The 12,925-nt window shown below is 44.7% G+C and overlaps 1 protein-coding gene across 2 annotated transcripts in view; it reads left to right on the forward strand.

The window, feature by feature from the left end:
• Positions 1–447: 447 nt before the first annotated feature.
• The window catches only part of LOC142575291 (tRNA methyltransferase 10 homolog A-like), a 35,297-nt gene continuing 22,819 nt past the window's right edge, over positions 448–12,925 (forward strand). Inside the window, exons 1-2 of one of the 2 annotated variants that reach the window (XM_075684544.1) lie at positions 448–1,014; positions 10,119–10,281. In XM_075684544.1, coding sequence (XP_075540659.1) covers positions 731–1,014; positions 10,119–10,281 — 447 coding nt within the window. In that variant the 5' untranslated portion in view covers positions 448–730. The remainder of the gene's footprint in view (positions 1,015–10,118; positions 10,282–12,925) is intronic. The other variant, XM_075684536.1, reaches the window with a different exon arrangement.

A 12,925-nucleotide genomic window follows, 5' to 3' on the forward strand; every position in this document is an offset into this window, starting at 1 on the left:
GTCTTCGTAGCCTTTTTCAGACAATCGGTCAGAGCTCTGTGCCCTCAGTACTGTGCTAGCAGGGCGTGTTGTTCGTTTTCCCGGTCTTTCCTCCTCTTCGAGCCTGGTTTGTGTGCCTCGTCGGTCACCTCGGTGCGCTGCCGGAGCTAGGACGAGGCGAGGGAGCGTAGCGGGCACCCTATCGGCCCTATCTAGGGACCATTCTCGGATGCCAGTCACTAACCGCCCTAACCGTACAGTACGCGATTTCCCTACGTGAAACGCTGGCGCTCGGCTAGGACACGCCAACTCCAGCTCGGCGTTGCAGTAAAAACTAGTGAAGACTCCACGACACCAACAATACGGTACATTTGGCATGACATCCTGTGCTCTGGCACGTATACACGTAACTACGACAAACACAGGCACCCTCACTTTTTGTTAGGCTGCCGATCCGTTTAATCCATGGAGAAAGGGAAAAAAAAAAAGTGTTTTCCTTTCCTCCATAGTTTACTCAGTTTCGCTTGTTTTTCTTGGAAACGAAACTGATACAGCAATAAAAAGTAGCGCTTGTGATGGCGCTAGTTACAGCACCAACTGGTACGGAACGGGAACCTGCCTCCGAAAGAAAAGAGAAACTGCGGATTGTGTACGAGCAACGCATGGTTAGCTCACCCACGTGTAGAATGTCTGCTGCATTTACTTCACTCGGTGGGTTGTCTGTGAATCTCTTCTCGCGTTGAACGCTGGTATGATAGAGACAAATGTGCTGCATGTGCACCACAGCAGTAAAGCGATGGAGACTGAAGGCAGCCAGCCGCGTACAACTTTGGAAAACAATGCGGACAGCTGTGAAGTTGAGCAGCCTGTCGTTGCTAATGGTGCAAGCGACGAACCAGTAAAAAAGGAGTTCAACTCGTTGAGCATCTCTGAACTGGAGGCTGTGTTAAGTGACCCAAACTCCACGGTGTCAAAGCGCTACCGGAAAAGAGTCTTGCGAAGAATAGAGTGGCTCAAGCGGAGACCCGAGAGAAGGTATGTATACAGAAGACGCGACTGCGAACACAATAGTTAAGCAGTTTCTTGGGGTTCAGTACTTTGTTACAGAAAAAGCTTACCTGTCTCGTATCATAAATGTGGTGTAAGGTTAAGCGAATTCGTGGTGTGCGTTGTGCGTATTTATACGTTTGGCTGCCTGGCCGCCTGCCCACTGTTCCATTAGAGAATGTACTTTGTGTTTCAGTGCAACGCGACAAAATCTTGTTCTGTAATACAGTAAAATGTGTTGAGGCGGTGAACTGGATGTAGTGCATATGGTGCGCACAAATTTATCGAGTAGGATACCCATGTTAGGACTGCGAAATTGGGGCTGATCATATAGAAGCACGGCCAAATATTTTTTAGGAATCCTCCATTTGGCACATTCTATCAGTCGTCAAAAAGCGCTATTTTACGTTTCCTATAATGAATCGTTATGGCTCTAACAATGACTGGCTCTGTTAGTGTAGTTCTCGCATGTGTCCAAAATCCGCGCATTCAAAATGAAACGGTGCATTCCATTTAAATTGTGTGTATCATTCAGTTTCTGACACTTACCATGTTTTGCGGAAAAAAACTCGAGTTTTGGTCCTCACTAAGAAAGGAATGTGTCAGTGTATTTTTAGTGTAAATACTCACAGGATGTACCACGTAAATTAACCATGCTTTTAAAAATTGGTGGTGCGTCCATCCTTTAGAGATGACTGGCGACTTTATTGCTATTAGCAATCAATCTGATGGGTAGTGCATAGTTATGTTTTATATAATTACTATGAAAGGCAGCACATACCCAGTGACCCAAGTTGACATCAACGAAGTTCAATAAAGAGTAGCACAGTGACCCATGCAGGTTGGCAAGAAGGAGGGCCATTGAAGAGTGGCACTCTCCCGGTGGCAGATATTCAGTGACCCAATCTGGTGTCAAAAAGGCTTATTCAAGAGCACCACATACCCAGTGTAGAAAAAGTTAAATGCGGCCAGCCTGTATAGTCAAAGAAAAGACATTGGAATACGTGGGGGCTATGCCATCGCACCTGTCTGAGTTTATCTAACACATTGCCAAATAAGCATCTATAATTGGTGCCAAAAACCCATGTGGAGACCTGCCCATATTCTACACACACCTGACCGACTCTAATGTCGCTTCGCATTGCGGGCGGCAAGGAATTAACTGATGGCGAACTTGGGTGGTCTTTGAAGGTTATATGATGCCACATTGCTGAACATCTGATGTCTGGGTGTACTCAACATGCCATCTCTAACAGTCTCAGCGATGCTTATCCACATCATTCAGCGGGCTCTACCTCACGTCATTCTCAGTTTTACACGAGCAAAACAAAGCTGTGCTTTGCGGACATGATCATCTGGCAGTTCTTCTGCGCAAGCCTCTCAGTCAGTTTCACAAGCAGCTACGTCAAATGGTGACCTCAACGATCTGCTACAGCTTATGCGAGTGGAACTGGAAAGCAGAGAGCAATGTGGCGTCACCATCTAAACAAGCCTCAGTAGATGAGTGTACTGACAGACAACTTTTCAGTACACTTACAGCATCCGTTTTACAATCTACTTCTGTCGCAAGGTTTGAATGTTTCTTCTGTCACACTCAAAAAGATGGAACACGCAACTGCAATGTTGATATACCTATTGCTGTCAAGAAAGAGCAGTTGACAAAAGGCAACTGATGCTTCCACTACACATCAAGAGGTCATCGAGCGAAAGATTGCAGAGTCAAGCTCACCTGCTGTTCTTGCTCTAGAAGACATCCGTCAAGTATGCGTGACCTCAATTACAAGAGGACTACGACGACAACAGGGCCACCAGGAAGCAGTACGGTGTGTGTTTCTTCTAGCACTCTTTCTTCCTGTGAAGATGCATCATCCACCAACCAACGCACTACGGACAACACGGTGTGTCTCCAAACATTCTGCACACAGATTGTGAACGACGACAAAAGCAGACACGTCTACGGTATTCTGGATTGAAATAATCAAAGGACTTTTATGCAAGAAGACGTGGTCCTGAAGCTTAAGCTCAAGGTGGTTAGAGAGACGTCACAAGCTCTGACCACTTTCGGACACATTTGTTTATCAGTAGCAAAAAAGTGCAAGGAGGTAGAAGTACTGCTTTGCAATCAGTACAGCAAAGCTATTTTCAGCATAGAAGCTGTCGTCGTCCCTGCCATCTGCCATGATGTAGCTGTGCTGGCAATGGACAACACATTTTTGCAAGCATTCAGAGCTCAAGACGAGCTACTGGCGAATGATTACTTCGTTTTTAAAGATACCTGACTCTGAGATTGGCTTGCTAATAGGTTCTGACTACCTACGGCAAGTCGTCACAGGTGAAGTCATCCACTGCCCAGACGTTTGAGGCCTTGTCGCGACTGACACTGTATTCTGTTGGACAATCCAAGGACCGGTCTGTCAAAAGGCTCTTTTGGACTGCAGCACTCGTCTTCTGATCAGCGTCTTATGAGTGGATACTAAAAAAAAAAATCGAGCGCAGAAATCCTGCTGTCTTTCTGGAAAATTGAGCCCATGGGCATCGCTGACTCGAGCGAATGTCTCTCTAATAAGGAACTCATTCAGTTCAAGGAGGCGGTCAAAGATTCTAGTGGGAGATACATGTTTGTGCTGCCGTAGAAAGACGACTGCAAAAATCTTTTGGAGGACATCCGTGATACAACTGTCAACTGTCATCAAAAGCTCATCAAAAGACTTGCTGATCATGATGGTCTACTGGAGAAAAATGGCGGAACGGTAAGCCTATACTTACAGTTGGGGCACGCTGAAGTTGTGCCCAAAATGGGCTCTGATGATAACACACTATATTACATGCCACATCGCGAAATTATACGAGAGGACTCTTTGACAATGAAGTTGCGAGTTGTGTTTGACATGTTATCGCATGCAAAAGAATACATGTCACTCAATGAATGTTTGGAAAAAGGGATGAACTTTAATTGAGATCTTCTCCAAGTTTTGCTTCGTTCTAGATGGTGTCCAATAGCTATAAATGCTGCCGTCAAGAAGGCGTATAGAAGTACAGGAATTGTATCACAATGCATTTCGTTTTCTGTGGTTTGAGTGTGTACCCTGTGGTGAAAACAGTAGCATCGTTGAATGGCGAATGACATGCGTGCCATTTGGATTGACATCAAGCCCTTTTGTTCTAATGGCGACAATACACCACCACTTGTACAACGTAAGCACAGAAGACAGAATGCTCACTGGAAAGTGGAAGAAGAGTTTCTGTACATGTAGATGATTCGCTGATAGGAGCTGAAAGTTTTGACAAAGGCTTGGATGTGTACAACGGGGCAAGGTTAATTATGAGTAATGCCAGAATGAACCTTCAGAAGTGGAAGACAAACTACAGCCAACTACTGGAAGTTTTTGAGGGAAATTAAGAGGGTCTAGAAGAATTTCACAGCAGCTCACAAGCAGTCCTAGGTATGCTCTGGAACACCAATGACAACTATTGGAATGTTCTACAAAGTCAATAATGGAGTTTCTAGCTTCGGTCAAGACAGACACCAAGCACACATTACTAAGAACATCATTAAATATATTCAATCCCCTTGGCGTTCTCTTGCCTGTTACTGCAACTTCCGAGCTTCTATTGCGAAGGTTACGGTATTTGGGAATCTCATCGCATGCTGAACGACGGAAGGAACTGCAAGCGACCTTGGCGGAATGGTGTGCTGAAGTCACTCAGCGCAGGACGAACAAGGTTTCACGATATGTCAGGACTCAACCCTGGGAAGACGACGGGTAAAGAGTTGAGGACTCTACTCCTACAATTTAGGGCTATGTCCAACTCCTGCATTTTGACCTATGGATATTCACAAGCAGAACTGCCCTCATTGTGCCCGGCCCGCTTTCCGGTTGGGAATTCGATCCTTACCAATCAAGGAGATTGTATGCTTCATTACTGTCAGAAGCTTATTGATCACCTGTGGAAACAATGGCAATGATAGAAAAAGTACTTCCTGAAATTGAGATCTATGCTGCTGTACCCTGAAGGATCTGACCAAAGTATGATAATGCGCGACATCATTTTTACTGCAAGATGACAAAGCTTCAATTTTTTTTACCACTGACTCGAGTACTGCAAGCATATCCCTGTCACGATAGATTGGTGTGACCTTGCTGCATCAAAACAAGGCAGCAAAGTACTTAAAAGGCCTGTTTAAATTTTGCATCACCTGGAGATGCCAAGTGCAACTTCTTGGGCAGGGCAGGGTATAGAAAATGAAGCTAAGTAATAAAAGCGACCAGCCAGTGTAAGCAAAGAAAAGAAAGAGGACTTTAGAATGCGTAGGGGCTATGCCATGGCTCCTGTCTGAGTTTTTCTAACCCGTTGCCATGTAAGCATCTATGCCCATTGTTGCATGCCCAGTAACCCATGTCGGTCCAACAGTTGGATTTGAACTCGGTTCCCTCAGCACAGCAGCCTGATGCTCGGCCCATTTGACCATGGACTACCCAGTGACCTAAGTAGGTTGGAAAGAGGCTACGCGCAACACACACACACATACGTACATACCAGGGGCATAGCCAGGGGGTGGGGCTTATGGAGCTTCAGCCCCCCCCCCCCCTCGAAATTTTTTCGTGCTGTCCATGCACCGCCAACCAAAGCAACCCCCGGCGCACGAAATCATTCTGGATTTTGTCTAGAACATCTTTTTCACGCTCGAAAAGCCATTTCACCGCGAAAATTGCGAACTCGGGCTGGATTTCGCGGCAACACCCATGCACCGGGAGTCACAAAACGCAAGCAGCCCCATTCGAGCACAAAGTTTTAAGGACGTTTTGATGGCAAACGGGCACGCCGCGGCATCTCGCGGAGGCCGCGGAATCTACACTCTATCATGGAATATACAGAGCGCGTGGATGTCAATTCCAAAACCTTATGGGTATGAAGTTTTCAAAAACTTTTGATGTGAAAGGTGCATTGCCATTTCCAAACGTGTGCTTTAGATATTCAATTGCGGAACTTTGTAAGTTTAATGTTCCCATAAATATTTGACGCCAAAGGTGCATTAACTTTTCCAAAGTTGTACATCGGGCCATACAACGAGACAGGCCAAATCAACACACTATAAGACAAGTTGACAAAGCCCGCAGCGAGGCCCGTTGAGACGAAGCGTTGTGGTGGTTCATTCGTGCCGTCATGTCACAAAAAAATATGAATGTTTTTTTTTTTTCACATGCGCTAAAGCATCCAGTGAAGACACTAAAGCCAGCCAAGGTAACTATGTTCTCATTTATTGTTTCTACTTTGACTTTTAATCGCGAGGACACATTGAGTCTCTTCAATTTTTTTGTTCTCTCTCCCCTATCCGGGGGCTGCCAGAGCCAGCCAGAGCGCATGCGTTTTTTGCTGCGTGTGGAGTTGGGGTGGAATGGGTGAGCAGACGATGGTGGCTCAGTCTTGTGTGCACAAAGGAGAAAAGTGGGGAGCAAGCGTGCCACCTTCCATCGCGCGTGATACATCGGAGGGGAAGGAGTGGATGGAATGGGGGCGGGAACTAGGATTCTGTGAATCTGTGATCGCGCAACATGTTTATTTGCCTTGTTTGACCCATTATATACCGTGACTTTTTCTTAGATATGTAGATTTATTGGAGACTATTGGAGATTATTGGAGTGCAGTGAACTTTGTTTCCAGTGGCAATTTTCTGCCCTTTATCAAGCTGTATCTTCACATTTGTATATTTCATTGTATCTTCGCATTTCTAATGTACGAGGGGGAGTCAAATGAAAGTGAGCCTACCCACGCCATGCAATTATGGTTCTGTTCATTATCTGGAAGGCCTGCGCGTAGAACGCAGGCACCTCTCATTTACAAAAGTGGCACGCAGGTGTGAGGATAAATGTTCTTTAATGCGCTCATACACTGGGTTGAACATGGTTGCGTGACGTAATGGACGCTCCAGAAGTTGAGCAGCGTGGTGCCGTGAGGTTTTTGACTGCTGAAGGTGTTTCCCAAAAAGAAATTAGTCACCATATGGCTGCCGTGTACATTGAACATTGCATTTCATTGGCCACTGTGAAGCGTTAGAACAAACGGTTCAAAGAAGGACGTGAAAGTTGCAAAGACGATCCCAGACCAGGCCAAAGCCATCGTGCAATCACCCCTAACAAAATTGCAAAGGTTGATGAGCTAATGACACAAGAACGGAGGATAAGCATCGATGAACTGGCAGAGCGTGTGAACATCAGTCACGGTTCGCTTCACCGTCACCGTTCACGCCATAATTCATGAACATCTCGGTTATCAGCTCTTGTGTGCGCAATGGATGCTCCAGATTTTGAACCATCACCAGAATACGGAGAAGTTTGGCGCTGCCTTTACTCATCTGATCCGGTATCGCAATAAGGGTGACGATTTCTTGTCTGCAATTGTGATCGGGGACCAACCATGGTGCCACTACTACGAGATTGAAACAAGACGGCAAAGACATACTCCACCTTGCTGGTAGAGTATGTGAAGGTATGAGACTGCAGTATGAGGACATGGCTTCTCGGACACCATAAACCATAAGTTGCATTAGCAGCTAGGTAAACATCAATGATGCTGAAACAACCTTGGAATGTTTTAAAGTCCATTACAAAGCACACTGCAAACTCTGCTCATTGCAGGTCATCTAATTGTCCCTTCCTTATCGGTAAAAAAAAAAAAAATTAAGAGCTCTTCCACTATGTGAAGACAGAAGACCAGCGAAGCTGTTTAGAGCACGACACAGCAGTGACCCAGAATATTGAACCAAAGTACGAAGGTATTTATTGTCCTAACCTGTGATCATTGTGGCAATATAAGTATGTGCACACGCATTCGCGTATCACCTCTGTTATTTAATTAAATGTGTCCGTCATGCAAGACAATGAATGGCTCATACCCCCTTTAAGCAATGGCTCATACACTGTAAACACAGCCTCCCCATTCTGACGACAGAAAAGGGAAATTCTACGCAGGAATGATGAGTGGCAATGGAACCAGCTGTGGAAGACGACGGTCGAGCCATTGCTGATGATAGCTTTTTGCTCAACTGAGCCGGTTGTGGACGAAGATGACCACGAACGCGCGAGCAGTGGCACTAGCGTGTTTGCACAGTTGGCACTGAGAATTTTTTTGACAGTCCTTTTTGAAAAAGTTGTACAAAACATTTTTCAAAAATATCTGTTCTTACCCTTGTGCCTGGGACCTCTTTGCATCCAACGTGTGACAAGGGTAGTCCAAGGGCTTGTTGAGGTCCCTGAGCCCACAGGGGTATGTGCCATTGAGCTTGGACCCTTGCTGCACTATCACCAAGATTGGTCTACGTGATGATTTGTTCTTGTCAACATCTTGGGGGGGGGGGGGGGGGACACTTTATTTTTCAGATCCTAGCTCCTAGACAGCTTCACTGTAAAAAAAGAAAGTTGTTTGTTGTTGTACTGATCTTAGGGGGATAATATATGGCAATATTCTAAGCTGCGTTTATGGATTAGTTAGGAATTTGTTAGCACAGCAATATTTTTTGTCTTGGCCCAACTTGTGTGAGACATCTCATGAGTGTGTATGCAGAGATGAAGCCTGTATAAAGACTGAAAAATATCACTGGTTTCTGTATTTATTGCTGTCCTTAAGAAAAGGGACTTGAAGCTTATTCATGCTTGTATAATCTCGCAGCTAGGTGAATTAAGGTCAGCACAGCTCCTTCATGTTGATGTTTTCAGTATTTCTGTCTGTCATTTATTTATAGAGAATCGACCTTGGGGGGGGGGGGGGCAGCCCTGAAACATTTTTATGAGGAAGGTTCCTTCTCTCTCAACATTGTAGCATAACTGTGAGAGTGTTTTGGATTCTGGTAGAACATTTAACATGAAAGAGCTGGCAGAGTTATAAAATACAGCACTGCTGCACTTGCACTGCAGTCTGCTTTATATGCTTTCAATGAACGACCTGCAAAAAATCTAAGCTGGATGCCATGTATAGCCCTCTTCTAATTGAAAACTCTCGTTGATAGACATCCTCTTCACTTCTTTTTGAAAACAAAATGGCAATGCCTTCTCTGCCTGTTTAGTGAGCACCCTAAACGTGAAGGGTAACAAAAGGACTTCAACAGGCATTGCAGAGTTCAGTATGAAAAAAAAAAAAAAGAAAGTCAGCTGGAATAAACGCTCGGAGCAAAGCCTTCTAGAGCAGCTAAATTGTACAATTTCGGCACATTCTTCATTGACACAAACAGGAAGCAACGTTGGATGTGTACTGTGAGCCACATGTGACATTTATGTAATCTTCCTATGACTCTAGAGAATTGTGTAGTGTATGGTGCTGTGTATTGGTGCACTTTAATCAGCCTATGCATGCCATTAACCTGGTGCTTAATTGTGACTTGGTCTGCTTGTGTCTCAGCAGTACTCATCTCTAATGTGCTGTGAATGAACTACAAGTGAATTAAATTTAGCGGAGCTCCCAAGATTTATCAAAACCCAAACGTTTTAGAACCTGTTCAGCTCCTTCTTCAGAGGCGAGATTGCAAGAGGTGAAGTGGTGCTTATGAAGGTTTTGTACTTGCTCCTCGTGGCGACGGAAGTGTGGCAATCTTGCCCAAACCTTGCACGTAAATTCTCAGGAGCGTTCCCAAAGAAAGTTCCCAACGCCTTCTAAAGGAGCCACCTCTGGTAATTCTCTCGCCAATACAATGGCACTGTTGGTGTCAAAGCGGTGGTCGAATCGCTCACAGTACTCTGCCACAGCACTGCATTCTTTGTTGAAATGACCAAGTTACTTTTTATGTTGTCGGATTCTTTGGTCACAACTAAGTAGATCTCTGCCATATGTTTACCTATGAAGTTAAGATGAAGTTGCATAGATGTCGTGGAACAGTTGTATCTTGGTGCAGCCACTGAATTCATGCCAGCAGTACTATATGTCAAATCAAATTGTGGGGCTTTTCAACAGATTTCAAAGGAAATAAATTGGCTGTTTAACAGAAGTCTCTAACCAGTACCCATTTTAGTAAATGGTGCAAAACTACCTTTGCATGCACAAGTGCACTGTTTTCCCATTACATTGTTATGCAGTTCCACTGCTTTCTGGCTTTGATGCAGGGCTTTGGAGAAAGAGAAGAAGAAACGCAAGCGTGAGGAGTCTAAAGCTGCAAATGGGGATGTAATATTGCACAAGAGGCCTAAGTTCACTAAGATGGACGAATCCTTGTGCAAAATTCGGGTGGCCATCGACCTCTCTTTGGACAGCCACATGACCGACAAGGTACAGTAAGATTTAGGTGATCATCATAGGTATGCAAACTATAAGGATGTGCAACAAGGAATTTATGTGTGAGCTTGTAAATTGGGTGGCTCACCATTTTACGCGGAGTAGTTTCCTCGACAGAAGGTCTTAGGAGATACTTTCAGGCTATATATAACACACACCACAACATAACACAGCACAGAAATGTAATGTTTCTGAACTGCTGGCTGCCAATGAACAGAGCACTTGATTGTGCCATGAAAAGATGAATGCTTTAGAACTGCTGTGTAGAATTTTTTGCATTCGCTCATTGTGGAATGCTTGGATTTTTGGTGAGTGTTAATGGCAGTTTTTTTTCATTACCCTCTCCTTTAGTGTATAACCTGCATCAATGCTAAATTCTGCACCAGGAGTGTTATATGGCCAGTAGCAAACCTACAATAGAATACTGTTGGTTAGGAGCTGCAGTAGCAGAAACTTGCGATTTTGACTGCAGATCTAAGGGCAATGCATTTGAAACTGAGGAAGATAAGGATACTGGCACAAGTAAGATGCACAGTCCACATGTTGTGTAAACGTGTGTCCACATGTTTTGCACCCTGTAAAGTTGCATGTAGATCAACACGAGCTGGTTACTTGCTGGGGGGGCTTAGTGGCTAGGGCATTCTGCTGCTAAGCATGAGGTTGTTTGTGGTTTGGTTACCCGCCGTGGCGCCCACATTGCAGTGGGAGTGAAATGCAAAAGGAAACTTTTCAGGAAACTACACAGTAAAGTTTAAGCATATGCTCTTACTAAATTAATGATTGAGGCCTGTCGTATTGTCAAAGCAGGTGATAAGTGCATAAATCAGGCTGCAATCATGTTGTCACCAAACAAGGTGGCTTTGCTGGATAAGGCACAATTTCTTTTCTTCTGCTTGTCTGTGTTGCTTTCTTTTGTGATAGTGGAGATATCCTGCCTATATGTTTATGCATGTGCCAACAACTTTTACTTGAAAGTCTATATCTTGTGTTCCTTCTTCCCAACGTTTGTCTTTCCTTGCGCTGTTTAGCTACAATGAATTCGTACTAACTCACCTTTCATTGCATGTATTTAAGTGCATGTTAAGGAACCCAGGCTTCTAGAGAATAATCCGGAGTCCCCTTTACGGTCTTCCTCATAACCCACTGTGGGGTTTCTCGATGTTAAAAGCCACAATTTTATTGGACTTTTTAAGGCATCATCTGGTAATTAAGGTAAGTGGGCCATCTTCTTCAACCAGCACCAGGCTGAGAAGTGCTTGAGTACAGAACAAGCATTTGAATTGCCTTTAAGCATGTGGCACAAACCAAATTTCAGCCATGCTATCGCAGGGTGCTGTTGATCCCACAGCCTTTCCCATCTTGCCAAAGACTCTCACTGGTTGTCGGAAACCAAAGAAAATATTTCATGCACTGATTGTGCTGGGATTGAACCTCAACCAGTCACCAGGTGGTCAGGAAAGGGAAGAGAGAACTGCACCACCAGTTGAGCAAGGAGTTAAACCTTTAAAAGAGAGAGATGCAAAGGAGAGAAAGGCAGGGAGGTTAACCAGGGTCAAAGCCTCCGGTTTGCAACCCTGCACTATGGGAAGGAAAAGGGAAGTAAAGATGGAAAGAAGAGCAGGTACAAAAAGAAAGGCGTGAAAAAAAAGGGGGGGGGGGGAATGACGAGATCATTATAGTCTTTCTAATAGGCCACTGCCACGTAAAAAGGCCAGCAAAGCCTTGACCGACTTTCGGTGCGACGACAGTTCATGTTGGCATTCCAGGGCTGTCTGTTCTGAAAGTGGCCTGTCGTCAAGGCGTGCCAACATGGCCGCGAAGGACAGCCGGTGCGCGTTGTATCGAGGAAGGATAGTGGCAAAGCGTGTGTTCTATAGTCTCCTCGCCGCCGCAGTGACTGCAAGCCGCCCTCTCGTCCATACCGACTCAGAAAGCGAAAGATCTTGTGAAAGCGACACCAAACCATAGTCGGCAAAGTACTGCTGTCTCGAGTCGAGAGAGTCCAGTTGGGGGTTGAAGTCGAAGGGACGGGTCCAGTCGTTGTTGACGTGTGTGCTTCAAGCTTGGTGTGTTCTGTAAAGATCTTATGGCTTCATTTACAAGCACACGAATTTTCATTGCTGTGTCTGTTCTTAATATGCACTTGGAGGGGTTTCTGCTGCTTGTGAAGCATGTGGCAGATATATGAAGGCAATAAACATCAAAACATGAAGCATAGGTGTTAGGCGGTGTTTAAGAAATCGGTGAATTCACTTGATTTAACAATAGTTGTGATGGCGACAAAAGAAGGAGAAAGCTGATCCACTAGATGTGACAAAAATGCTATGAAAGCAGTTTAGTGCATATATTGCAGTAAAAGGAGGCATTTCATACTTACCTCTTTGCCTAGGTATGGGTAGGATGCCCTTGCTCTCTCTCTCCTTTTTTTTTCCGCTGTGGCCTACCATGCTCAGTTATGAGGCAACTGTACTACAAGCATAAATTCGAACACTATTACGAAGCTACTTTACGTTGTTTTGTGTCCATGTTCAGCTGCTTTTGTAACAATGGCTTAATTCAGGCTTCAATATTGTCACCTAGTAGTGACAGTGAAGAACACAGCAGCAAACCTACAAATGACAAAACTAGCTTTTCATTG

Source organism: Dermacentor variabilis, chromosome 1, assembly GCF_050947875.1.
Source record: "Dermacentor variabilis isolate Ectoservices chromosome 1, ASM5094787v1, whole genome shotgun sequence".
Lineage (NCBI taxonomy): Eukaryota > Metazoa > Arthropoda > Arachnida > Ixodida > Ixodidae > Dermacentor > Dermacentor variabilis.